This window comes from Poromitra crassiceps (genome assembly GCF_964638095.1).
Source record: "Poromitra crassiceps genome assembly, chromosome: 1".
Classification (NCBI taxonomy): domain Eukaryota; kingdom Metazoa; phylum Chordata; class Actinopteri; order Beryciformes; family Melamphaidae; genus Poromitra; species Poromitra crassiceps.
The window spans coordinates 102709211-102737074 of NC_139623.1; the positions used below are offsets into that span (position 1 = coordinate 102709211).

The 27864-nt window shown below is 45.7% G+C and overlaps 1 protein-coding gene across 1 annotated transcript in view; it reads right to left on the reverse strand.

The window, feature by feature from the left end:
- Positions 1 to 1540: 1540 nt before the first annotated feature.
- LOC310772414 (roundabout homolog 2-like) overlaps positions 1541 to 27864 on the reverse strand; it is a gene marked incomplete at its 3' end in the record, with an annotated part of 203450 nt that continues 177126 nt past the window's right edge. Inside the window, exons 21-29 of the mRNA XM_083632219.1 lie at positions 21946 to 22073; positions 19047 to 19319; positions 16467 to 16629; positions 13556 to 13807; positions 8837 to 9042; positions 6304 to 6468; positions 5868 to 6116; positions 4536 to 4588; positions 1541 to 1546 (exon numbers count right to left, since the gene is read on the reverse strand). Coding sequence (XP_083488345.1) covers positions 1541 to 1546; positions 4536 to 4588; positions 5868 to 6116; positions 6304 to 6468; positions 8837 to 9042; positions 13556 to 13807; positions 16467 to 16629; positions 19047 to 19319; positions 21946 to 22073 — 1495 coding nt within the window. The remainder of the gene's footprint in view (positions 1547 to 4535; positions 4589 to 5867; positions 6117 to 6303; positions 6469 to 8836; positions 9043 to 13555; positions 13808 to 16466; positions 16630 to 19046; positions 19320 to 21945; positions 22074 to 27864) is intronic.

Here is a 27864-nt window from a genome sequence, read left to right on the forward strand (position 1 = left end):
GTTACTATCAAATAAATATTTGACAAGAATGTGCCCAATATGAGCAGCAGATGAGGCAGCAAGCTGTTGAACATTTCATTCTGCAGATGAGACGAGTAGCCTACGAACCGAAGGAGATAGGCATGCCAGCTGTTGAGAAACAATGTCTTGTTGTTATGAAGATGTACGTCACGACAGCGCGCAGGTACTGTACAGTGTGCACGCCGCAGTGTTTGTTTTGCTCCCTTCTACTGTCTTCTACTCATGATGCACTGCATGAGTGCATCAGATGCACTGGCGCTCTTGTGTTTAGTCCGGTTTGCTTTCACACAACAAACAAACCGCGCCAGGGTTCACTTGGAAGCGAACCGAGACCCACGTTTTCAAGCGGACCAGAGTTTGTTTGTTTGTTCCGCCCCAGAGTTCGTTTGCGCTTTCACACCACCCCAAACGAAGTGCACTATCCGAGGAAACGAACTCTGGCGCGGTTAAAGCTGACTAAACAGCTTATATGTGAAAGTGACCTTAGCCTAACATCTGCCTCCCGCAAGTGTCATTTTGCGTTCTGGTGAAGATACCATCGCCATGTTCCGAGCGTAAACACAGGTTTGGGTGTTGCCCGTGCCAAAATAGGCGTTCCAGCGCAATGTGTTAGAAAAAAGGGCCTTGGGTGCTCTCAATTTTAACGCCACCAAATAGCAGTATTCACACAGTATTCTCCGCACAGTGCAGGAAATCCTCGCTTGGATACATTACGCACGGCATGGATGTCTCTCTCTCTCCAACACCTCGCGCACCCACACATTCTTCCCTCCTCAGAATGCCACGTTGATTTTCACCTGTAGCCTACATTGCAGAAAAAACACACCTTGATTTAAAAATGAGAATTTGTTTGTCATGGTTTTATTAGGCTACATAATTCCCGACCATACAGGTCTGTGGTGTGATCGAGGTAACAGTAGATTGCTTTTGAGAAAGTTGTGCCGGGCAGTAGGCTAGCCTACAGTATCCTCTCTCCCTGCAATTGCACCATGCAACAATAGCTTAACCAGAGTGGACAATTCTGATATAGGCTATTGAAATAGGCGAGAATTTAAATCTCACACACCCCCCTACCCTATTAAAGAAACAAATATTTTTAAATGTGTATGTTATAGCCGATATGAACTAAACAACTAATTACTGTAAGCACACGCTTTGGGACATGGGGATATTCACTGCGTAACTGCGCGGCAGCCCTTTGGTGTGTCTCCCCCCCTCTCATCATCTCTCTCTCTCTTTCTCTCTCTCTCACTCTGTCCCTCTGCTTGCACACGGCACTCAACAAGAAAGAAGCTGCTGTCACAGACGTGCGCTGTGGCTTTTAAAGGGAGTGGCCATGATGATCTCAGATCTCACACTCGTGTATACTGTTTTGGGCATAAACACGCCTATGGAGGTTATATGACGCCAAGCGCAACAGGCCGGCACGCCCACAATTAGGGCTTTGCGCTATGCTATTCCAGCGCAAAACGGGCGCTAACGCAAAATTACTGCCTTTGCGACGATAGGGCCCTCTGTCTTATATCTGGAATTATAAGAATCATAGTCAATAATCATAATCAATTTCGAAAAGACACAAAATCCATGGGAGGGCTGGCCTTACCAGTGTTCAGGCACTACTACCGGGCTGCCAATGCTAGGGCTCTAATGTTTTGGTGGCAGGAGACTCCTGGCAATTTAACTATCGGGGCCCCCCTGTGGCTGAAAATGGAGGCCAGCTCTGTTGCCAACTGTTCTCTGCAGCCCTGTTATTTTCTAAGCTAGAGAGACCTGGGATCTTACAAAATTCGAATTTTGTTGTGAGAAACTCACACACCCATTTGTTTCAATCACTCTTTTTTGCCTCCATGGTCAGACAGAAGCTACCATGCCTGCAGTGAGAAGGGGCTAGTTTCCATCAAACACCTATACATAGATGGTCTTTTTGCATCCTTTGATCTACTGAAAAGGAAGTTTGAGTTGCCCGACAGGAACTGGTTCAGATTCCTGCAAGTCAGAAATCATGTTCGGTCGAAGAGTCATACCTTTGAAGCGCACCCAGATGAACATGTCTTTTTCGATGTTTTGCTGAGCCCTCCTCACTCCAAGCATCTTATTTCTAGATTTGTATGCCTGTTTGATAACTGCACCATGGCCTCTAATGAGAGGATTAGAGAAGTGTGGCAGGGGGAACTCGGTGTTGAATTGTCTGACATTATATGTGACCTGCTCTGACCAAATCAGTCGCATGTCGCGCTGCGGTGTTTGTCTAGAAACGTGATTTTGGGGTTTCATCAGATTATAGTAAAATAAAGCCTTTGCTTTCATTCTGTGTAAAGATTATTGTGAAATTCGACCGCTAAATATACTTTTGAAGCTCTTGAAGGTAGAGTGACAAAACTGAAACTATACTGCGCTGACAGAGCCTGCTGCTCTCTGCGTTCTCACTGCACGTGCAGTCCTCCTCGTTGCCAGTTAAACAGGTTTGTAAGTACTTGTAGGCTATATTATAGACTACTCGAGGATTGAAAACGCTGTTTCTAAAGTTTGTCAGGGTTGTATTGTGGAGTTTTGGTTTGTTATTGTTATTGGTTTGTTATTTTAGACTAGTTTGGGCTGTTTATGTAACGTTTGAACCTCTTAAAAATCTGTCACTTCGGGGGTTATCGATAACGATTCAAGATTCAAGATTCAAGATTTTTATTGTCACTCCGTAGTACAAGTATCACGTGTGAAATTCTTGTGCTGTGAACTCCGTTTACAACATAGTACAAATATAACAGGGCATATGAGTGCAAAAACAACAAGAGAGACAACAAGCAATAAGGCAGTAGAGTGATAAGACAAGTCAGAGACAGTGGCATATTCACTGCACATAGGTGCACATGTCATGTGCATACTTTGGACGTACTTAAACATTTTAAATTCAACGTATTTGACGTACAGGTGCAAATAGCATATACGTTAGACATACATAATGGTAGCATCTACAGTGCGGTACAGTACAGCTACTACACTATTTGTGTATGTTAAGGAGTCTCGTGGCCTGCGGGAAGAAACTGTCCCTCAAGCGATTTGTGCGTGCTTTTGGGACCCTGTATCTCCTCCCTGAGGGTAACAGGGAGAACAGGCTGTTGTGGGGATGGTTTGTGTCTTTGATGATCTTCAGGGACCTCCTGAGGCACCGCTGGTTATATAGTTCCTGCAGTTCTGGCGGTTCACATCCTGTTACGTGCTGGGCCGCGCGCCTCACTCTTCGTAGCGCCCTGCGGTCCATGGTGGTACAGTTCCCGTACCAGGTGGTGAAGCAGCCAGTCAGCAGGCTTTCAATGGTGCCTCTGTAGAAGTCCCTAAGGATTTCTGGCCTTAGCCCAAATTTCTTTAGGCGCCTGAGTCCGTGTAGTCGCTGTTGGGCCTTTTTGACAACAGTGGTGGTGTGACCGGCCCAAGTCAGGTCCTGGTGGATGTTGACTCCCAGGTACTTGAAGCTGTCGACCCTTTCCACCACTGTGCCGTTGATGGTGATTGGGGGGTGTGCGCCCCCCCGCCTCCTGTAGTCTACAATGACCTCCTTTGTCTTGGAGACATTCAGAGAGAGGTGGTTGTCCTGGCACCACTGTTCTAGGACGAACATGGCAACCCGTCTCCCCCCGTCTCTTTCTCTCTCTCTCTCTCTCCCCTTGCAGCTGCGTGTCGCTTAAAATTATGAATGAAAATGTTCTGCATACTATAGCTTGATCAGCTGGTGCGTTTGTATGGGGGAAAAGCTGGGGAAAGTGTTTTATTCATCTGTCAGGAAAGTTTTATTGGCAGGCTGTGAGGTCCAGTGACAGTCTGTCCATCTGCCTCTCTGTCAGATTGATAGACTAGTCAGTAATCTGCACGATAATTTTGCTTGACTTTTAAATTAAATTCACAGACGAAATTTACACGGAGCTAATTTCCTATATTCGTAGTCTAGGTTACGTTCAGCTGTCTGTCTCTCTGTCTCTGTCTCTCTACTCCAGAGCAGAAACAGGTCCACTATAGATTATTTCCAATCCAATCTGGTTTCCAAGACTTTCCAGTGCTTCCCAGGTAGTTTCCAGGACTTTCCAGGTGGTTTCCATGACCTTCCCAGGATCATAGCACACTGCCATACAAAACTTCAGCCCAATCCCACCTGGTGTTTGGGCATGCACATGCAGACAACTTCAAGAAAAGATGTTTATGTTCTGGTTCTGCCCTTCACTGACGGGATTCTGGGCCAAAATATTTGACTGGTACTCTAGTCTAAGGCCTACAAAATAGCCCTTCAGCCGGAGGCGGACCTTGCCATTTTCGGCTGCTCAGAGACCTCTCTGAGACAGTCTCTGACACTGGGGACAACTCTTGCCAAAAAACGAATTCTGAAAGAATGGAAGTCTCCCTCTTCACCTTCTTTCCAACTGTGGTTGATGGACATGATCTATGTTACAAGGATGTAGAGGCTCAGATCTCTGAGAACCAACAAACTTGAAAAGTTTCTGGCTATTTGGGACCCGTTTCTGGCCTACCTCGATGAGGTTGGGGACGGTGAGTGACTTGCCCGGCTGGTTCCTGTTGGACACTTTGCGTGGGACCCCATGCATGACATCTCTGACAAGCACATAAGCACCCTATTGTATATGGATGGTAGCATCACATTTTGACTGTTTATATTATACGTATGTTGTTGTTGTTTTTTTCCTTTGTCTGAGCTTGTTTTGTGTTTTGTTCATATATTGTCAAAATTGAGAGAGAAAAAAAAAGTGGAGCACTGTAGGCTACTGTATGTAATAGAGATGCACATTTTCCGCAAATTCCAAACTTGATCATTGCTAACGTTAACAATCAATCGATTAATTGTAATTAGAAATACAAAATTTTCCAAACCATACCAAATGCGTTTTTTCCTCAATAAAATGTTTATTTATGCAGCAGCAACGTATTGTATATTTCTCACAGCATTGCATAGCATAGCCTACGCTATGAAACACATAAAAACGTGGAGGCATAACTTTTTAGCTCATGTCAACATTTGCCCAGAATCCCCATCACGACGGCCGCAGGGGCTCACTTACCCACGCAGATTGTGACGCGAGGTTACTCCAGGCGAGCCAATTTATCCGAATGAACACTGTTCTACTTGAACAGCATCTTATGACTTGTCTGAAAAGGGCTATAGTGATGTAGCTGAGTGTCCGGGTCCGCCTATTGCTTACACTTTGTTAAAACAATAAACGAGAGTCAGGCTGTAATGTTATAACACGTTTCCCACATTCATTCTCAGTTAGCTCCTAGCGTTAGCACCATAGCACACATTCTCTGGTCAACAACAAAGTCCCTCACTTCCTATGTACGGCAACTCTCGAGGGGACAAACACAGAGCCTCGCATACACGCTGAACACAGTCTGTTACAGTGATATCATTGCGCCCTCTGGAGGATAATTAAAAAATTATTTGAAAACACCATTTAATGCACGTTGCTTTTATGTTTTGTTTTGATCAAGTAATTTTTCTTTGCTCGAGTAAATCCTTAACAAGCAATTAATCGAGTTTTGATTAATTGTGTGCATCCCTAGTATGTAATATGTATACTGGAGGGAGAAATGTGCTGTAATGGGCACTGACGGTGGAATTATCTAATTTCACTTCTTTCTATACTGTTCTTTGTCCACATAAATCTAAATAAAATACTCAAATGCATTTATACTATATCAAAACAAAACCTTAAATAAAGACTGCTGTGAAAAACAAAGCTTCAGTAAAATCGCACACATTATGGCGTCATTGCAGTACTTGCACACGTAAATGTGTAACCAAATGGACATTTTGGTGCCCATCATAGGGGAGGATAAACCCTTACATTGGGCCCTCTTCTCTGTGCTGTTTGTGGGTCGATGGCCACTGTGGGAGGGAGATGTGCCAGGTCTCTGGTGGGTGCCTCTGCTCAGGGTGGCCCTGCTGGATGATGATGTGCCACTCCAGGAAGCCATATGCTGCCGCTCCAGCGTGGACACGGTGACCATGCACTCCTCAGAGGGGTCCGAGGCCGCCGCTGCCCAAGAGCTGTGCATGTGGGCGCCCATGTTGTTCTTCAAGGCTGACGTGTGGGCTGGTGAGTGGATGGTAGAGAGGGTGTAACACAGAATATCAATGAGATGCCATTTGTTTATTTGTTTAAATATCACCATTAGTTGCTACCTAGTCTTCCTGGGGTCCACACATGATACAAAGTGCTGTAAATATTTATCTTGGGAAATTCTTTGATAATTGCTGTAAACAATGTAACGCGATCTTACCCTCTGTGTCGGTGTCTCTTCGTCTGGGCAGAGTTCCAACAGTGTCTGTCCGTGGTTTGAGGCCAGTCAGCGCCGCCCTCTTGTGGCCCAGGCTGTGAGTACCCAGTGCGCTGTTGTCTGTGGAGCCCGAGCTGTCTGCACGACACTGCTGGGAGTAGGCTTTACCTACAGTCGGCAGGGGACGGAGAGAGAGAGAGAGAGAGAGAGACAGAGAGAGAGAGAGAGATGGCTAAGCACACCTGAACAAAACATGAGGTGGATTTATAGTCAGAGATGTGGTGGGAGTACAGTAAAAATTATGTAATGCCAATTCAAATTAAAGATATATTGTGACATTTTGAAGGAAAAATACACCTTAAAGACGAGCTGAATCCAAGTGGCGCGAGGGTCAGAGATGTATCAGACTGAAAACAGATATTGCCTGAGATGAAGGAGGGTTGAGAGGCGGGCCATAGCGTGTCAATGATTTGATTTGACAGTTCTGGGCACTGGAGTTGGCGTTGGCCAATCCTGGCGTGTTCCGCCCCCCAAATCGAGCGTGTTGCCAGCTGCTAGCTGCTTCCGTGTATTACCGGTACGGACATGCCAAGGCAAGAGTGCTACCTGCTTGGAGCATTGACTAGCCACGGTAAATACAATATTCCTGGAATGTGAGTTTAATGAACCAGTTACATGTCCTATGCATTCTACATCAAATGAAGACATGACCATTTGCTTTATTTTGTATGTTCCATAGTTATTGGCCAAGTTATTAGTTAGTTTATGGGCTAGAAATTCTGCCAGGTTATAGGCAGTAGTGGCCATTTTGCCTGCAGAAGTTTCTCCTTGAAATGAAGATTGATTGACAGCTGTCATTTTGTGATATGATTGGTTCAAATGGGGTAGAAATTTGATAGTACTTCATTACGTCACCATGCTGTAGATAGATTAGAGTTATGAATGAAATCCTGAAAAATGAACTTTTGATGTGAAAGTGTTAAAAACTAAAGATTTATTTTTGCACACATACATTATTAAATAGTTGCACTGAATACCCAGGTATGTGAACTAAAATAAAAAATAAGACATTTTTGGGTTCAGCTCGTCTTTAACTACTGTGCCATTTAAAGCTGCAGGCACACCGCACTGGCTTTGTTCATGTTTTGATTGAATGGATTGAAGATAAAAACTCACTGACTGAACTTTTAATACTTACAATATGTGACAGCTAAATATGCGACTTAAAAACAATGTTTGCATTGACAATGTTTTTTAGTCAAACTGACATTTATTTTGACCTGCAGTGGGCTATTAATAGTGTTGAGAGAGAGGGAGCAGGCGAGAGCGAGAGAGAGAGAGAGAGACAGAGAGAGAGAGAGAGAAAGAGAAGTATTCTCAATGCACAAGTCAATCTCTAGACTGGGTTTGAACCTCCCTAACAATAGACTTGCAGTCTAAAATGGTACCAAGCCTTCACATTTCTCTCTAAAGAAATGCTTTTCAGACAGAATCCTATTTATAATGACATCATTATAAATGTTAGACATGGCACTTTAAGGTAGAGTCCCACAACACAGTATGATTTTGATGTCTAAGCCAGCATGGGTTCAAGTCACTTTTAAATGGGTTCTGCCTGAAAATCTCTGACAAATAATATGTACAGGGAGGAAAAGGGTAGAGCTGTTTCAGATTGAGCTATGCTGCTGGTGGAAAAGGGATTTTAGAATAGCTCGGGGATAAAGTTCAGTTCTCCTACAAAACGCCAAAGAAGACCTCCGAATTAACTTGTAGTGCCTGTCGCTGTCTCCATAAAGATGTTGACTGTGATCCACAATGTATCTGTCCTAAGACACAACCCTAGGCCCTGTGTGAGTGGGTGTGTTGAGATTGGATGGGCTCAAGTGGGCTATTGTAAACCATCAGACTGCAACATTGCTTCCTATCCCAGCGGCCCCCAGCCTCAAACAGCGCCTGCACCGTCTGCCTGTCTCTAACCAGGACCAGTTTCCACATTCATATGCTGTGTACTAACATACACTTTCTGATCAGTACATGTTTCATTGTTGTATCTATGTCGGTACATGACATTTTCTGAATGTACAATATGCAGCCCCCATCCATAGGTTGATTGATTGATTCCGAAATGTGTCTTGTTGATGATAATGACAACAGAAAACATTGCATTACATCTTTTGTCACTTATTTTCACTTTATTTTATCGCACACATTTATGTTTTGACATATTTTGACATATTTTTCATTAATTTCCCCCTATTTCAGTAGGTTCTGCTATTTTGCACGCCATCATAACTCATATAATAATCCATATTTATATAACCCATTTCCCGTATTCTTAGTTTACCTTGCTGTATCCTGTCATTATTTGCAGATGCAATGACCCAAATTAACAATGAGGGTGTTTATTATTATTAGGTCAGGGGCTGCAGAAATTATGTGGTGTTCACAGGCCAATTAGTTGTGTGTCTGCTTGCTTACTGTCAAGCTGGAGATCTACTCACTTAACCAATCATACTTTCCCCCATGTCAAACAGACCTGAGCCCTTCAGATTCTCCACACTGTGAGCAGGAGTGTATTCGAAGCCACACAGATTCTTTGACACCACAGCGTATCTTTCATCCTCCTCATCGTCATCGTCCTCAGACAGGAGGGTGGTCCCCAAGTCAGAGTCCCGTGTAGCGGACATAAAGTCCATTGGAGCGATGGGGGTTTTGGGCATCTTTGGACTCCCCTTCGTGTGCCTAAGAGGAAATGTGGAGAAACAATAAACAAAGAGGGTGATTAAAAGCAGGGAATGGATGTGACCCAAGCCGAGAGCTGCGAAACAAGTTCCAGAGTGTCAGTGCATGTTCAGTAAGGTTGAGTGGCTGTGTGCAGAGACCGCATTCATTCTTCTTTTAAGCAGCTACGAATGCCTGCAGTGATTTCAGATGTGCCGGTGTGTGTGTGTGTGTGTGTGTGTGTGTGTGTGTGTGTGTGTGTGTGTGTGTTGTTGCGCTAACACAATGGAGTTGTAATTGGACTGGATAAAGGATATCGGGATCGGCCGGGCTGTCACCACCATGCCTGTTATCTCCCTCACACCTGTCCAGCATGATGGCTCCCGTCCCACCATAGAGGAGATGCATGCATAATTACCAACTCTATTTCCTGTTGTCAGTACAGCGTGTAAGACTGAACCCGGTCATTACCCTCCAACATGTGTCGCCACTGACTTGACAAGTTTTCCAAAAGCTCCATCAAAGGTGTAATCAATGGGGAGCTGTTTTTTATCGCTCTCAGGAAACAGGGATTGCAGGTTCGGGCTGACACATGTAAATACCAGCAGTACCAACCTCTCCAACAGTGGCCATTGATATGCAAAACCCTAACTATCTACGGAATAAAAATGAATACAATTATAGGCTCTTCTCCCACTGTGCAAAGCAAACATTGCCTGCTGAAAGTATTCTGAACCAAATGCAATGGATAATTTATGCATAAAAGCAAGTGGTTGTGGTATTTGCAAATAATGGCACGGAGTATGCACTAAACACTGCTTCACAACATAAATAGGATGTATTAAAAACACAATTTATCCACTGTAACAAAATTAATTCAATTGAATAAATACATCCTTTAGTACAGCAGTTCTCGGCGTAGGGGTTGGGGCCATGCACCAGGGGGCCACAACAGATTTTTGGTTTTATGGGATAGGAAAATATAAGAACATTTCTGAATTTATTATTATGTATTCATTTTAATGATTTCCCCCCATTTTTTCAAATTAATGAATCAAATGAAACAACCTGAAAAGAGAAAATCATTCTTTGATTGAACTGTTCACCACAATAGCCGCCTGTGATAGTGTTGCGAGTAGCCTAAGCATCACCTCGTTTTACAAGCCAAAAAGGTTGAGAACCATCACTAGTAGATACAAGTAAGGGACCGTCGTTATTTAGGGAAGGGTCCACTGGAGCAAAATAGGGGAGGGTCATCCTGTTTTAAATTTAGTCTGAGGGAGGGTACACTCTCTTTAATTTGAGTCCAGGGGAGGGGTATACAATTTTGATTCGATAAAAAATATATACACTTTTTTCTTTTTGTAATGTTTGCTTTTCGGACTTCAACAACTACTGAGTTGCTTCATTTACACCCCTCCTGTCCAAACTGTTTGGTATGTCCCGGTGCATTGTTTCTCTTTGGCGGTCCTATCTGTCGATCTTTGTGCTTGGCCTATCCAGACAATAGGCGTGTACAGTATCTGGCGAATCAGTGGTGCTTTTCTGGTGATAATATGGAAGTACATTTCCAGCGCGAATAACCCACTGAGCAAACAAACAGACATGGCATCACAAAAACAAACAGACATGGCATCACAAAATAGCCCATATGGGCTCTATCTTGCATCAGCCTATAAACTGCATCTTAGGAAGTCACAGTAGAACCGAGTTACGGCTCACTCATCTCCTAAATAACGTTAAGTCTGCAAGGGATATTTATACCACCAGGATGACATATATGTTTCACATAGGGTTGTGTTTTGATTTCAAGATTTTATTTTGTCCAATATTGAAATGTTCTACAATTGCATGTTGCGTTAACATTACACATTATTTCTATCTATTTAGGCTAATTTGGATGCTATTTATTATCGAAATGTATTAGCCCAATGCATGCTGGGAGATTTTACATGTGTGGCTTTGTGCCTGTCTGAGTCCGCGGCTCTGCGCAATTGCACAATAATAGAACCGGCGAACTTTTTTTACATCAGTCATTGATCGCGATAAACACAAATATTGATATACACAGACTGAAGATTGTTTCACAAGCGAAAATAGCATTATGTAGCGACCGGTGGAGGCGGTCGCTCTGATTGGTGACAGTTCTGCTGTAAGAAGCGCAAAGGATTATGGGAGTTCATGTTCTTGTGGGAAGCTTGTTACCGTTACAGTTAAAAACGTGGTTTAGTGATGTTGTGCTCATGTTTTGATTGCATTATGTGGTAATGGCAATGTTTGTGTGGCCAGGATAATGTTTAGTTTTACTATCAATGTAGCCACCACGACTGAGACTGTTAGGGCCCTATCGTTGCAATCGGCGTAGAAACTGCGTTTAAGGCCTGGCGCAGCGCAGATTAGTGGGTGTGGACCAGCGCATTCGATATCTTGGTGTCGGCGCTACACGCGGTCTCAACCATTATAACCACGCCTTTTAAGCGTAAAATTATGCACCATCAGCTCATTGGTGAAGTGCAGTAAAGAGTCACAAGCTTGCCTTTTAAGCTCCAATTCCAGGAGAAATCCGGTAAAACCAGACAAAGCCAAGCGCTCTGCCCCCCCCCCCCTCATCCCGTCTGTCTGTCTCCATATATAGGCTATTATTCCATATTATTATGCTTCTCAAACCAATCTAACTGCAGTTTAAATACTGCAAGCATGTAAATACGCTACATTATAGCAAGATCAAAGTGAAAAGAATGTTCTAAAGGCATCAGCTAGAAAAATATAGCCTATCCCTATATGATGAGATTAATTAGATAGGTGAAAGTTTGTCCAGAAAGATATCGTTTTCTCTCCCCTGCTGCAGGTAGGATGATGCACATAAATATACGCTACATTATGTAAAGTCATTGCAGAAATGTGTTTTTATTGTAAAACTAAAATGTGAAGTAGAGCCAATTTATTGGAGCGGACATCACAGTAGGACATGACAGTAGAAGCGCGTTACGCTGTCACTTATCTAAATCACGTTAAATCGACGAGGGATATATATAGGCCCAGGATGACATATATGTTTCACATAGGGTGGTGTTTTCATTTCAATGTTTTATTTGGTCCAATATTGAAATGTTCTACAATTGCAGGTTGTGTTACCATTACACATTATTTAGATCTACCTTTATATCTATTTCGGCTCATTTGGTTGCTATTCAGTAGCGAAATGGAGTAGCACAATGCATGCTGGGACATTTCACAGGCAGTGAACTTACAACTTATTTTTCCTATGGGACGTGTGTTGTGTCTGTCTGAGTGAGGGAGTCAGAGAGAGACAGAGAAGGGTGACAGAGGAGAGGCAGAAGAGCGCTCCTTGCAACTGGCGCACTGAATAGGCCTGGTTTCAGAGAGAGACAGAGAAGGGTGACAGGGGAGAGGCAGAGGAGCGCCCCGCTCAACTGGCACACTGAATAGGCCTGGTTTTCAAAAGCGCAAAGCGCTAAATTTACGCCAGGTGGGAAGATATCATTAGGCCGGCATTTAAGGCCGAAACGCCCATTCTCGCCCATTCAGGGAGTGCGCCACGCCCATTCAGCGTAAAGCGCATTTACCAGCCTAAAGCCATGTTGATATCTTCCCGAGACAGGCGCAAGGCACGTTTTTTAGCGCCGAAGGCCCGTTTTAGCGCCGAAGGCCTGTGGGAGAATAGGGGCCATAGTGTGTTCGATCACCTCTGGCCGGAGTTTCTGCAAATGTTGAATGATTCCGATGTGGAATAAATAGCACCCCCTGCTGTCACGTGGTGTATGAGGCGCAGGAGTGGTTAAGCTCTCTGCATTCTTCCATGCAAGCTCGCCACAATATTGTTTGGGGAGGGTCAATCATATTTTTCAAATCACTTGGGGAGGGTCAAGGAAAAATATATTTTGATCAGGGAAGGGGCACAGCTTTTTATTTCAGAGCACACCAAATCCCTTCAGTGACCCCCCCTTCTAAATAACGAACGGTCCCTAATGACATTAAATCAGAACATTGCCTTTGTTACATTCAGTCCTGAGAGAGGGTGAACAGAATTGAAAAGATGTGGTTCCGTTGAGTTCTGTCCCATGTTTGACAGGGAACTGAGGGACTAATCAATTTTGTCTTTCAGCTTGTTAGCTAGCTAGTGTCTGGACAGCTAGCACCACCTTCTTGTTGTAAACACACCTGATTTGTACACAAGTAAACATCTTGTGGAAGGTATAGCATTAGCAGTCACATGTCAACATTGACATCGGCTGCTTTGCTAAATTAGCCTGCTGGCTACTTAGTACTGTGGCTTTGCTAAATTTGCCTGCTGGCTACTTAGTACTAAATTTACCGCTACACCAACACCACAACAACCTTGTTCACGTATATCTCTCTCTTTAACCAGGTTGTTGATATATTGTACCTATATTTAACAATTATTTGTGCACAGTAAATTGGCCAATGGACCTCCCTTAGTGGCAACAGACGTGGTTTCTGAGAAATTTGTGACAATCACAGCAAAGCCTGTATACAGTTTAAAGAGCCTCACCATGCCTGCTTGGCCACCTCGTATTGGTAGGCCCTGGTCAGCTCATCAAGGTGTGCCTGCAGAATGGACTGCATCTCGTCATGGTGGGCGGAGCTGAGAGAGGAGGAAGACGCCTGGCTGAATGGGCCTGCTGCCGGGGAGGAGGACCGTCCCCTCAGAGGGGGCGTGGGACCTCGCTCCTCTTCTACCTCATGGTCCTGGTGGAGGTAGGTCTGGACGGACAGTTTTGGGGCCCAACTGTTGCTATCGTATCTATGGTGCGGACAGAATGCCATACGTGATTATTATCACATTGACTAGTTGAATGCCATATGTAATTATCATCACATTGACTAGTTGCAGAACAGATAATTGCATTCTTATGTCACGGTTCGTATTTGGCAGCATAGACAGGACCTCTCTAGCGTGGATATGATGATGTTTATTTGTATATCTTTCTAGCTGTCTTGGTGGTTAGTAGTAGTAGTAGTGTATTTGACACAATGTAAAATCCACATAAAAAAAGCTTCAAATAAAGACAGTTTACATACATTAACACATGCAGAGGATTAAGTACACAATAAAGCCAAAGGCTTATTTCCATTGTGATCCACAGCATTCCAATACAATATTGAATTGCTTGCTGTTTGTCCATTTGAGGCTTCCATACAGCCAGTTATAGCTCTCGCGCAGTGCGTGCATGGGCCCGGACTCCTTCTCCTGTGGGACAACTTCCGCCCTCGGGTAGGAATGAGGGGTGGTGGTGGCATCGAGGGACGCAGAGCACTAAGGAGAGACAGTAATGGACTTTGTGGATTGGAAGACCTGTTGTTTCTTTTTGATAGACTGTTTTCTTTTGTCCCATTTTGATGGGACCCTAAACGGATGGGGGATCGAAGCGGATCCCTCACTCACCGACCGTCTGAGCTAGTCCAGGGCAGAGACACCACATGCACTAGCACCGAGGAGCTAACAATGCCTAGGGCCTAGTTAAGCAGCAATTTCAATTATCAAAACAGCCTGCCCTTCCTGTAATCTTGTTATTTTCTTCATGTTACGGATATTGGTGTAGTAGTAGATACCCCTAGACACGAGTTTATTAAGGAGAACGATACAGAACTATAACACTTATGTAGAAGTTCTACGTGTACAATTTCGGGGGTGGGGGGGGGGGGTACCTCGCTTGCCAGACTTCCCTCCCTTCCAGGAGAGAAGTCTGGCTGCATGGAAACAGGCGGCTGGTAGAAGCTCTGCCATTGGTGGCGACCATTTCAGTCGCCAGCAGAAGAAAATCCCTTTCCGCTCCCTGCAAGCTCTGCCATTGGCTCCAACCTGCTCTGACTGACTGGCACGACCATATGGATTTCCCTTTCGCTCCCTCTGTGACGAATCTGTCCATCTCAAAAGCCTCTGCCACTGTGCGTCTCGAATCTGTCCATCTCAAAAGCCTCTGCCGCTGTGCATCTCGAATCTGTCCGTGAAGAACCTGTCCATCTCAAATGCCTGCGCTGCTGTGAAACAACGTCAACAATTCTAACTCGTTGCTATATGCTGAAAACGATTGGATCCCCTGTTGTAGGGAGAGAGCCTGGTAAGCGAGACTAGAGCTCCTTTTAGACTGGCGGAAAATCCCACTAGCATCGACAAACTAGTGGCATTTTCTTCAGTCTAAAAGTTTCCAAGCCGGGCCGTTTAGCCGATAGAGCGACCCTGCAAGTGAGGTGGGTTTTTACGCAACGGCTCTGCACGCCATGGTGATATAAATCTTGTCGGTGGTCCAACGTGTGATTTTCCGACCCTGCTTCTCCTCCTGAGTTGCCGCCCCTTTTCCAGCATGAGTCAGTGAGCTTCAGTGATTCCCACATGCTGAAATTCGACTTTCTTAACAGTTAATTACTTTACATTGATGGAATATGCCGACAGAACAAAGCATCTCTTTCTCATGCTGCATGCACAATTGCCAGGCGGCAGGCGCATAGACTGCGTCGAGTCAGCCAGAATGTATAAGTAGGTCATCCGCTTTAGCGCTTTCAAAATAAAACCCTCCTAACGTTAACAATTTTTCACTGCAAGTCCATAATGGAGATCTACGCTGCCAGACTCCTCTCCCGGAAGGGAGGGAAATCTGGCAAACGAGACTAGGGGGGATCATATTTGGACGAGAAGAGCTGCCTGCTATTGGTCTGTGATCGGCGAGCTGCGTGATCACTGGACAGGCCACCTGTCAATCACGTCCCAAAACATAGACCACTTTATCGCCTATCTTATTCTAAATGGGGCCATAATTTACTAAATGAACACCATACTGGGCCTTTGAAGAAGCTTTGAAACTAGCGAATGAGACCATGAACTCATTAGGAAAGTGTTGACTGAGGTAATAAATCAAGAAGGGTCATTTTCCCATTGACTTCTATCCAATCAGACTTCTTTTTGCAACCATAGACTAAACGGATGAGTTATAAATTATAAAGATTCACCCCTGTAAAGTTGTCATGAATGGTGAAATTAGCTATACTGTAGGCTATGGAACAAAACCGTTTTTTGAACCAGGCTGTAAACATTTTGCTGTAAAGTCGGGCATTTTAATATCGGGTAAATGGGGAATGACTCTTTTGCAGCCAGTCTCAAGTGGCCATTCGAGGAACTGCAGTGGTACTATTTTTTTCAGAATCGAAGGTTAGGGCTTGGGACACACCGACATATGGACGGACGCGCGCGCGCGCACACACTGACACGCACACACTGACACACACACACACACACACACACACACACACACACACACACACACACACACACACACACACACACACACACACACACACACACACACACACACACACAGGTTCAGGTGCATGTGTATATTTTTTGTTTGTGTGTACATGTGCGTTGTAGCCAGGAGAGAGATTGATGGGATATGAATGTATCTTACCCTCCTCCGTGGTTCTCCGGGGGGTAACGGTCAAGGTCAACCTCGGTACCCGGCAGAGGGTGCATGGGTGGGGGGGGCAGGGGCATGTTAGCCCAACATGTCCCATTTGATTTAGAGGCCTTTGTTCCACCCTTCACCTTCTTCTTCTTCCCAGCCTTTCCACCTGAGGGGAGGCAAAGAGGGAGGGAAGTTTGGTCTTACCAATACTGACAAATCCATACTGTGACAAAGTCTACTGTGCTGGGAGTTTTAATGAGCCAATTCTACACTTGATTCACACACACACAGACACACACACACACACACACACACGCGCGCGCACAAAAGCACCACACAGAGAGGCGGCACTGCCTTGAAAGTTCTCTTATATCGTATGCAGCTATCTTAACTTTTCCAATTCTATCTCCTACCTAGTGCTCATTATTTCTTCTTTCTGTGTGCTGACAGAGCAGTAGGACATTTTCCTAATGTTGGCATTTCTTAAATAGGCATCAAAAGCTGAGGCTCACCGCTTTAGGTTGCTCGCGTACACTTCCCACACTTGCTCGTCTTTATCTCTCAGGTAAGGCTGACAGTTTGCTGAGCACACAGCCTGTAAGCACATAGCTACACAGACTACTGGCAGAGCAGTGACTACAATATGCCTCCACTACCGCGCTAATTGTATATATACAGTATAAAACTCAGAACACTAAAGAATGCCTGCCCTTGCTAATCAAATTAATCCAAAGATATGTGGTGTAGTTCTCTGACATTTCTGGGATAGAGTAGCTCCCAGGGCTGAGGGAAAAATGTGATGAAGACAGAGGAGTAATTAACAACAATATCCTCAGGGTCCATTTTCAATGAATATGCAAATATGCCCTCCCGTCCATTCTGCTCTTTTCCTGGCTCTACTTTTATGCCTTGTAGTGTTCACAGAAATAAAACCCTATTTCTAGTATTTGCCATTTTCAAATCACGCTATTTTCAAATCTTATCTGTTTTAATCCCTCTCTCCATTCTAATACTGGGCATCCAACCAGTGGTCCAATCCTCCAGGCACACACAGACAAGCATGCAACATTCAATATGTAAAATGGCCATGGAATCATTCATTTGAATTTGCCACTTGTATGTGCAGTTTTTAGCTCAAAATTCAAATTCAAATTCAATAATTTGACGTTTCATACCGGTAGTATTGACATGTCATTTAAAAGTTTTTTTTGCTTTATTCAAATGATGATGCAAATTGGACAATTAAAATGGATTTCCCGAACTGCATACATGTATATACAGTATGTTTCATGTGATTATGCAATAATGGTGTCAACATTATAATGGCTTAATTTTAATTAATTGCCATTTACCTTATAGTCGGTTTTAACATAAACATTTTAAATTGGACCCCTGCCCACTTCCTGTTGCAGTGTTTGCAAGTGCAGTGGGCCATTTTGTGTCGAAAAGGCAGGCTAAACACAGGTGCAAGCAAAACACTAATGAGGGTTTCCAATTTCCATGAGTGAAGTTAGAAACCCTCATTAGTGTTTTGCTCGTACCTGTGTTTACCATGGATGTATTAAAATAACTGGATAGGGGACCTGCCACGCCCACCCATGCATTCGGACGGAGGTAGCTCATTGGCGCATGAAGCCATCATGGGGGCTTTTTCTTCCTGGTTTTACTTCCTGCCTATGCAGCCCAAGGCGAAGTGCGCATGTGTGCCATGACGTGTTCCACGACGTCTCCCACCCCTCCCACCCATGGATTGTATTACAAGAAGAAAATACCCCCGTATACGGCTCTTAGTGGCTTCTGAAGAAAAAAATGCCCCATAAAAAATTAGTTGATAATTAAAAGAGTCGTTTTATACTTTGAGTGACACCCGGAAAAAATTCCCCTGGGTTTAACAGCTGCCGGAGTCCCCATGCAAGTGGATGGGAATTTTCCTTTCTGGGCTGCATGGCGTCACGTGACTTGCAATACAGAGCTTCGCCAGCATGTTCAAATGGCTTCAAAGCCCAGCGCTATTCCTGGGGGCTTGGTGTTTACCCTGCCTTTTCTAGACAAAATGGCCCCCGTGAAAAGGGTCTATTGCAAATGCATTTTGAGAGGACTGCACCATCATCGTCAAAGTACATGTAGCTCACAAGGTGGGAAAGGAGAGAAGACGGGGAGCTCTGTGAAGCTCGCCACAATTTCATTTCTGGTTCTGTCGCCGAAGCACATTCTCTTTTCAAAATAAAAGCCTGATGAGACTGCCACTTAAAATGTGTTTACATAATCATAGAACAAAATATTCTGGGGGTCTTGAAAGATTAGTGAATATAATCAAAACTGCTGGCGGTGGCTGGAAATTAAAAAATAATACGCCGGCGGGGGGAAAGGGCTAAATGAAATGTCAGTAATAGTATAGGAAATGTCAATTGGAAATTACATTATTGAATTAGAATTTTCATCTTCAGCCAAAAACTGGACAAGTGGCAAATTTAAATTCAAATGTAGAATCACATGGGCATTTTACATATTACATTTCCATTTGAATTATGCTAGCAATACACTTCCATATGCATGCTCCTCTGATTCCCCCATGCCTCGTACCGCTGCAAGGGCGTCTGTCGGTCAGCGAGTAGCCCAGGTTGGCTATTTCCTGCTGGGCCTGGAGAGACGCCTTCCAGCGGGGGTCTGGCCTGTCCACCGCCAGCTCATGGAAGCTGTTGGACTGCAGTATCTGAGTGGTGGCGTAGGGGGTGGGCTTACCGCCTCGTGCTGGGCTGCTGTAGCCTGCCTTCCCCATGAAGTCAATACTGCTGTAGATGGCACCGTCAGACAACATGGTGCCCATCTTTTCCACTGCTGTGGACGGTAAAACATCTGAGACCAGGCGGGAGTGTGACAGAGTGAACAGGCAGAGGGAAAGGGCATCATGGAGGGATAAGTTGACATGAAGTTAACGATCTTTAAGGTCATTAACACTCCCCGCTGCTCTGGCAGTCTGCATTAGTTAAACACAGGTCTCAAATGGACTGGATATAAATGAAAGTCATTATCTAGCACTGTAATTAGCATGCAACACACTGTAGAAGCCTGGTGTAATGCTCACAGAGAGGGACACTCAAACAGAGCTAACCTTCAGCTCTAACGAGCTTAAAGCCCCAATCAGTAACTTTTTCACCTTAATATAAGAGCTTTTTAGTCATTGAAGATGGTACAGTGTAGGGCTGCACGATATTGGAAAAAACTGACATTGCGATATTCCCCGCCCATGCGATATATATTGCGATATGAAAAAATACAGATTTTCACCAGATTACCAGAATAGCTCTATTTGAAAGAAAATAATATTTCTAGAATGATTGGGATGATTTTGAAGAGGAGTCCATCTGATTTTGGAGGGGAAATTAGGTAGGCTATTTTTTAATGTTTCTCAACCACTGGGCTGTGACCTACTGGTAGGCCTCAGAGCATCATCTATCAGGGTGCATACACATTTTGACCAATGGATTTCCATGACTTACATACATGAAAAAGTGAGTGAGTTATGACATTCTACTTTAAAATGTCACTAGCCTATACTTCACTTAGTGTAATGCAGGCAGCCTTTAAAACCAGGGAAAGACAACATGTATGCTGTATCACCATATTACCATCCAACATCTAAGACCATATAGTCTCAAATCACAATATGGATATAAATTTGATATATTGCCCACCCCTAATATTGAGTGCCAGAATCTACCTCCCAATGATGCTATTTGCAGAAAAACATTACCGGTAGATTTAATTGATTATAATCACTGCTTTCAACTTCTTTCGTTCTTCTAACATTTCAATAAATCAACAATGAAACACCGCTGCCACTTCACACACTTGGTCTGACCCCCCTCCAGAAACTACCAAGTGGTACGCTCCGCATTTGGGGAGTTCCGGTTTTTGAGCGCACGCAGGGCAGTACAGAGAGACGATTCACATGCAGCCGACCGGTGACAAACAATTCATTCGTGAAAAGTAATAAATATAATTGTCTTTTTATTTTCACCTACATGTTTTGTGTAAATGAGTCGCTATGTATGATTAACTCTACCGTAACGTTACTGCTATCATGTGATGCAACATCAGAGACTGAAGGGGAGAGACAGCCGCAGTGATAACACGGACAACTTCTCAGTAATCACTTTAGCCTTCGTGTCATAAGTTGCGGTCTTGCTTTTTGGTGTTTCAAGAGTAAATATCTCCACTCCATGGACATGAGTTACAGCAGCCAGCCTGCTGTATACTAGTGCGCTGCAAGCTGTGGACAAGTCCGCCTCCGCAATCACATCGTTTACAGACGGGCTACTGTCAGCAACCCAACATAAGCACAAACAATTCAATTGAGCTCTGTGCATGTTTGTTGTGTTGAAGCTAAGCACTAAATGAATGAGTAGCCTACAGTAGCGGGGCGTCTCTCTCCTTTGAGAGAACCTGCATTTCACTCAGTAGGCTACCCCTAAAGTGAGAGTTTATCAAGCAACATGTCAAGTTAATTTGCTTTTGACATCGCACGTCCTGCGATGTGACTATCGCGCATGCGCACATTGCGATGACGATGTGTAAACGATATATCGTGCAGCCCTAGTACAGTGACTTGTAACAGGGAGAATGTCGCCTCTATTGGTCACACACCGCCCTCCAAAGGCCTCTCCTGGGACTAAGCACTTTTGTACCGGTGTCCCGGAGGCAGCATGTACGGCATACCGCGCATGCGCTGTACAGCGGAAGCGCTGTGTTCAGGAAAACAAGGAAGTAACTCTTGCTACTGTAACTTTGCTACAAAAATGACGTTTCACGTAACTATGGATTATTACTTCATCACGTTGTGAGTACCCGATGTCACAACATGTACATAGAGCTTTCTGATGCTGTCTTTTCTTGACTTTGAACGGCAATATCAATACCGATACTATTGCACCCAGAGGGTGCAGTTTCTCCAATAGCATTATGGGAAGGATTATGCAGGAAGGATTTAGTCAACATGGTTCTCATTTCCAAGTAGTCACGCTTTGGGTTGGTGATCCGGTCCAGAATACCAACCACAAGCATTAGTATGGGAATGAGAACCATGTTGACTCAATCCTCTTTGTGGAGTTCTCTCTCCTGATTGGATAAAGTGGGATGGGATAGCACAACATTTTCTCTTCTGTTTAGTGTGGGAGAGTGGGAGACGCATGTTACTGGCCAAACACTCTATATCAGTGATTGCTGTCAGAATATAGAGCTATGAAACACAAACAACAACAACGCTTACAGCAGCTTCATGCCAAATATAGGGCTTGTCAAATTCAATTAGTAAAATAATGTCCTCAAAGTTTATTTTCACGCGTTTATAAATGTGTGCGTGACTTCCTGTCACTGCGCTTCCCAAAAGATTAGTAGCAAACCGACTGCGCAGGCTAGACATTGCTCAAACTGTATTTTCCATCACTTATAGCCCGTCTCTAAAGTATGTGTCTTACAGTACCTCCACGCCCAAAGTTACTGCTGCCCTTTGGACTCCCTAAGCCCCCGTTAGCTGGGAGGCTGGTGGAGGGCCAGGAGTCAGCCAACCAGGGGAGGCCGGGGTCACCGGCTTTCAACAGACCAGGTCGACTGGGAAAGGATGGGTTTAGAGAGATAAGGGAGGGAGTGATGGAGAGAAAGACAGAGAGAGGGAGGGCAAGAGAGACATTGTTAGATATCCAGCCCAACAATATTAGGCCTACTCTTTTTTTCTGGCTGCATCAACACACCAAAGTGGTGTGAAAGCTAATTCAGCATATTGGCTCTGGTGGAGCAGCCTAGTGCACAGGCGACAATAAACAACAGAGAGACATAACGTGGCAAGTCTATAAATCAGGCTTCTGCCACCTCTAGACTCCACCAGCCCTAACTCTCCCTGGAGAAACACGGCAGGCCTAAATACACATTAAATCCACTTTAGAGCCCTAGCACCACAGAAATTTACATTTTAAATTGAGAATCATGGACACCCTCTGGCAAATGGGCTACAGTGGTGCACTGTCTCCATGGCAACAGAGACAGAAAAGCCCATTAGGTGGTTTTGGAAAGCTACCACGTCATTTTTGTCTCCGTGAAATACAACAGTCATAAAAAGGGAAGTTGTGGGCAGGAATTCAGGAAAAAAACAAAACAACAACAACAGTGACCGCATCCTATCAACTGCTGGTAAAGTGATCAAACAGGCACATGCCCCTGTATGCATTAGTCTAATTAACGTGCTACTACACAAATGCCTTTTCCACGGAGCCCGGCTCGCCAAGTGCCGAGGGAATTGTACACAGCTGACTTGTGATGGCTCAAAGGTGTTTAAACAATTATTTGAATAATTTCCAGTTTTAAATACACAAGCATATTCAAGCATATGCATACATTTACATACATTTACTTAGACACTCATCCCAACACCAAATACAACACAATAATACATTATGCATGCATACACACACACACGCACACACACACACGCACACTATGGAGATCCAAACGACTCAATACACATGCGCAGCTATCAACTGAACGCGTCACACACGCATGCTTTGACGCCTGTGTAGCAAAGCAACGCTTGACGTGTCATGTAGTGTCATACGCACACGCACACACACACACACACACACACACACACTCACACACACACACACACACACACACACACACACACACACACACTCTCTCTCTCACACACACACACACACACACACACACACACACACAGACACACACACACAGGCACGTACACACACAGGCCTCTATCTTCCGACAGGCGCTATCCCTAAATAGCGCTTTGCGCACTGTTTGCGCGTGCCTTAAGGCACGAAAGATAGCGTTCCGCCTTGCGCCGCCCGCCAGGTGTTCTGCTGAGTTTTGCTCCCCCGCCGAGCAGCAAAAAAAAACATCCCCACCTCACGGGAGCTACTTGTAATGATTTATACAGAAATGTAACTGATTCAAAGTGATATAATTGTCTGGTAGCTCCCTGATTTCTAAGTTAAAACAGACCCGAAATATGTTGGGGATGCAATTCTCGGCGGGCATGCGTAAACGTTCACGGCACCTGTCGCAAGCGCAAATTAGAGCTGTGCCAATTCTGCCAAAAATTATCTGCGCCCCAAAATGCCTGCGCAAATGGGATTTGGGCGGTCTTAACTACCAGAATTATTCACAGGCGTGGCCAGGCAAGGCTGGGCATTACGTCAATCAAAACCAATCAGATTCCCGTCTCGCAATGGTTGTTTGCGCGAGGTTGCCTCGCCGAAGGCATGCAATATGCTGTAATTCTCTCCATGCGTAATAGAGTGTACTCACTCGTGCGAGGACAGAGGGAGCTTATTGACAGATCGTCTGTGGTGCCAATGACCCTTCGGGTTATGAAGGTAAATAGCCTATGTCCATTGTCCCACAAGTGTTCTCAATTAATTTCCCTCTTTGCGATGTGATAAAAGTTTCTCAGTGAGTTATAGTTGATTGCCTCACTGAATTATCTGCTAATCCCCAATTTTAGCAGCATAATTTGATGTCTTGGCGTGGCAAGGCTGTGCTTAATGACATATGCAAAAGAAATTCCACTTTCCACTCCGCAAATACCTCTCAGCCGTAATCTCCCTGCAGAGCGCCCAGCGCAGAGAGGTATTTGCGCGTAAGAGGTCCTTTTCAAAGCTCTTAGTGCAAAGTAATTGCGCGCTGCTGACGATAGGGTAACGCCATCTATCCCACATTTTAGCGCTGAAATGCCTGCTTTGGCATGGGGCAGCCAATGCCCAGTACAATTATCACAGGCATGCGCTTGTGTCCGCCCCCACTTTGCATTGCGCACGGCGTTAAACGAGCGCAAACGCAAAATTAGCGCTTTTGGGAAGATAGAGGCCACTGGGTGTAGGCATCACACTTTTTATTTTGAGTGTATTATTTGGAACATTTGTTTTGGCTCTGGGCTTATCTGCGTGCTTAGGTGTGAAAGGAGAAAGGAAGTCTTTCAGTCTATCCCTTTCTCCAAGGCCAGTTCTCCACACACAGTCATCTCCTTGCTTCATTACCTAGTGAAACTGGGTGATATTTGGTGTAGGTATGCTTCACTCTCTGCCAGATAGGACGTTCTCATGCCCACCAAGTGGAGTCCGGGGGTCCAGTCCCTTTGTTATATCCTGTTTGTTATATCCTACCCCTACTCTCACTCTGCCTCTCCCCTCCTCCCGCGACCTCTCACTCTGCCTCTCCCCTCCTCCCGCGACCTCTCACTCTGCCTCTCCCCTCCTCCCGCGACCTCTCACTCTGCTTCTCCCCTCCTCCCGTGACCTCTCACTCTGCCTCTCCCCTCCTCCCGCGACCTCTCACTCTGCCTCTCCCCTCCTCCCGCGATCTCTCACTCTGCCTCTCCCCTCCTCCCGCGACCTCTCACTCTGCCTCTCCCCTCCTCCCGTGACCTCTCACTCTGCCTCTCCCCTCCTCCCGCGACCTCTCACTCTGCCTCTCCCCTCCTCCCGTGACCTCTCACGCTGCCTCTCCCCTCCTCCCGCGACCTCTCACTCTGCCTCTCCCCTCCTCCCGTGACCTCTCACTCTGCCTCTCCCCTCCTCCCGTGACCTCTCACTCTGCCTCTCCCCTCCTCCCGCGACCTCTCACTCTGCCTCTCCCCTCCTCCCGCGACCTCTCACTCTGCCTCTCCCCTCCTCCCGTGACCTCTCACTCTGCCTCTCCCCTCCTCCCGCGACCTCTCACTCTGCCTCTCCCCTCCTCCCGCGACCTCTCACTCTGCCTCTCCCCTCCTCCCGCGACCTCTCACTCTGCCTCTCCCCTCCTCGCACGACCTCTCACTCTGCCTCTCCCCTCCTCCCGCGACCTCTCACTCTGCCTCTCCCCTCCTCCCGCGACCTCTCACTCTGCCTCTCCCCTCCTCCCGCGACCTCTCACTCTGCCTCTCCCCTCCTCCCGTGACCTCTCACGCTGCCTCTCCCCTCCTCCCGCGACCTCTCACTCTGCCTCTCCCCTCCTCCCGCGACCTCTCACTCTGCCTCTCCCCTCCTCCCGTGACCTCTCACACTGCCTCTCCCCTCCTCCCGCGACCTCTCACTCTGCCTCTCCCCTCCTCCCCTCCTCCCGCGACCTCTCACTCTGCCTCTCCCCTCCTCCCATGACCTCTCACTCTGCCTCTCCCCTCCCCCCGTGACCTCTCACTCTGCCTCTCCCCTCCTCCCCTCCTCCCGCGACCTCTCACTCTGCCTCTCCCCTCCTCCCCTCCTCCCGTGACCTCTCACTCTGCCTCTCCCCTCCTCCCGTGACCTCTCACTCTGCCTCTCCCCTCCTCCCGTGACCTCTCACTCTGCCTCTCCCCTCCTCCCGTGACCTCTCACTCTGCCTCTCCCCTCCTCCCGTGACCTCTCACTCTGCCTCTCCCCTCCTCCCGTGACCTCTCACTCTGCCTCTCCCCTCCCCCCGTGACCTCTCACTCTGCCTCTCCCCTCCTCCCCTCCTCCCGCGACCTCTCACTCTGCCTCTCCCCTCCTCCCCTCCTCCCGCGACCTCTCACTCTGCCTCTCCCCTCCTCCCCTCCTCCCGTGACCTCTCACTCTGCCTCTCCCCTCCTCCCGTGACCTCTCACTCTGCCTCTCCCCTCCTCCCGTGACCTCTCACTCTGCCTCTCCCCTCCTCCCCTCCTCCCGCGACCTCTCACTCTGCCTCTCCCCTCCTCCCCTCCTCCCCTCCTCCCGCGACCTCTCACTCTGCCTCTCCCCTCCTCCCGCGACCTCTCGCTCTGCCTCTCCCCTCCTCCCGCGACCTCTCACTCTGCCTCTCCCCTCCTCCCGCGACCTCTCACTCTGCCAGCAAGCTCACAGGAACTGAGAGAGGAGCAGTGAACAGGAGAACATTACACCTGCACTAATTGGCACATCCAATTTCAAAGGAGTAATGAATGATTGAATCACCTGCTACAGTATGTCAATGAGCATGAAGCACGGAGATGAGTAAGCAGAGGAGTGTTGGAACATGTATGGAAAGTCCAAGCAATAATCGCGTAAGTGTAATTTGGAAAATCCTGGAGCGAAAAGTGTAAGATTAAGCACAGGTTTTTTTTATGGTTTATTATGGTAATTCACGTTGAAAAAACTAGAAAAACATCGTCCTGGCACCCAGAAACTCAAATAATCCTTAATTGTCTGTTAGTCCGGCTGCACGGTCATTGACTTCCATTAAAACCGCCTTTTTGAGACCTCCAGGAAATTCTTACAAAATTAATGTATTTCATTTTTTTCAGCGGGCATCCTGTACTAAATACCTTGAAATTTGACCTTAATATCTAACCTTGGGGTTGATTGAACATTTGGTTGAGTTACAAGGCTTCAAAATCCATTGCATAGTTTTCCCATTGACTTCAATGTTAATTTTGCAAAAAAACAAAAAAAAAAATTCGACTCCCAGCCACTTTCCCCAAAAATAATTATTTTTCTGATCTTACACCTCTCAGTTCGACTCAAGACATCAAATTTGTAGTTTCTATTGTGTTTGCCCCCCCCCCCCCTATTTCCCCAGCACATCACACAGCACAGCACAGCAACCAATTACATGGAGATTTACATGAAATATACCCTGCAGTTATCAATCATGGAAACATGGTCATATGACCTGGGAACGCGGATTTTCCGGTGCAAACTAATGATTTGAAGCTTGGCCCTTATTTGATTCCATAGGATGAAGCTCATTTGTGTTTCTTGTGAAAACTAGCTGGAAGTCGAAAATGGGCAGTTTCATGTTTTTTTTTTGTAAAACTTACCTAGTTGAAACTACATCGTATCTCCGCGCCCGTTCGTTCTAGAGACTCGTGACGAGCATTTTCGGAATCGGCGTCAAAAAGTGACTCTAGATGTGTAATCTTGTCGCGATCCATGCCGTTCTAAGAGGTTTCAATGACTTCCGCGTTGAGACACGCAAAAGCGGCGAGGCGCAGCGGGCCACAGTAACATCCGATGCCCACGAAGGAGCGCCTTGGGCGGCGGAGGCGGTCAGAGCGTCATCCATGGAGGCCAGTTCTGTGCTACCTCGCTCATGGCCTAAATGCTGTCGTTCAAGCGTGTGTTTTGAGCCGGATGTTCCAACTACGCATATGAGGTGGGAGGAATGGAATCAGGAACGGATATGGATCGATAAAAAATAAGAAAATACTTACTTATAAATATAAAAAACAAGTACTAATATCAAGATCCATGAAAGTTAAAAAAATGCAAATTTGCAATTCTCAAAAGATGGAAGGTGGAATAAAATAATTCTTCCGTGAAAAATGTGACCAATCCATAGCTATGATAATCCCACCACAGCGCCACCAGGTGGCATTCATGGGAAGGGAAAAAAATAATATTTTGTGTTTTCTACTGAAAATTTTATTGTACAGTAA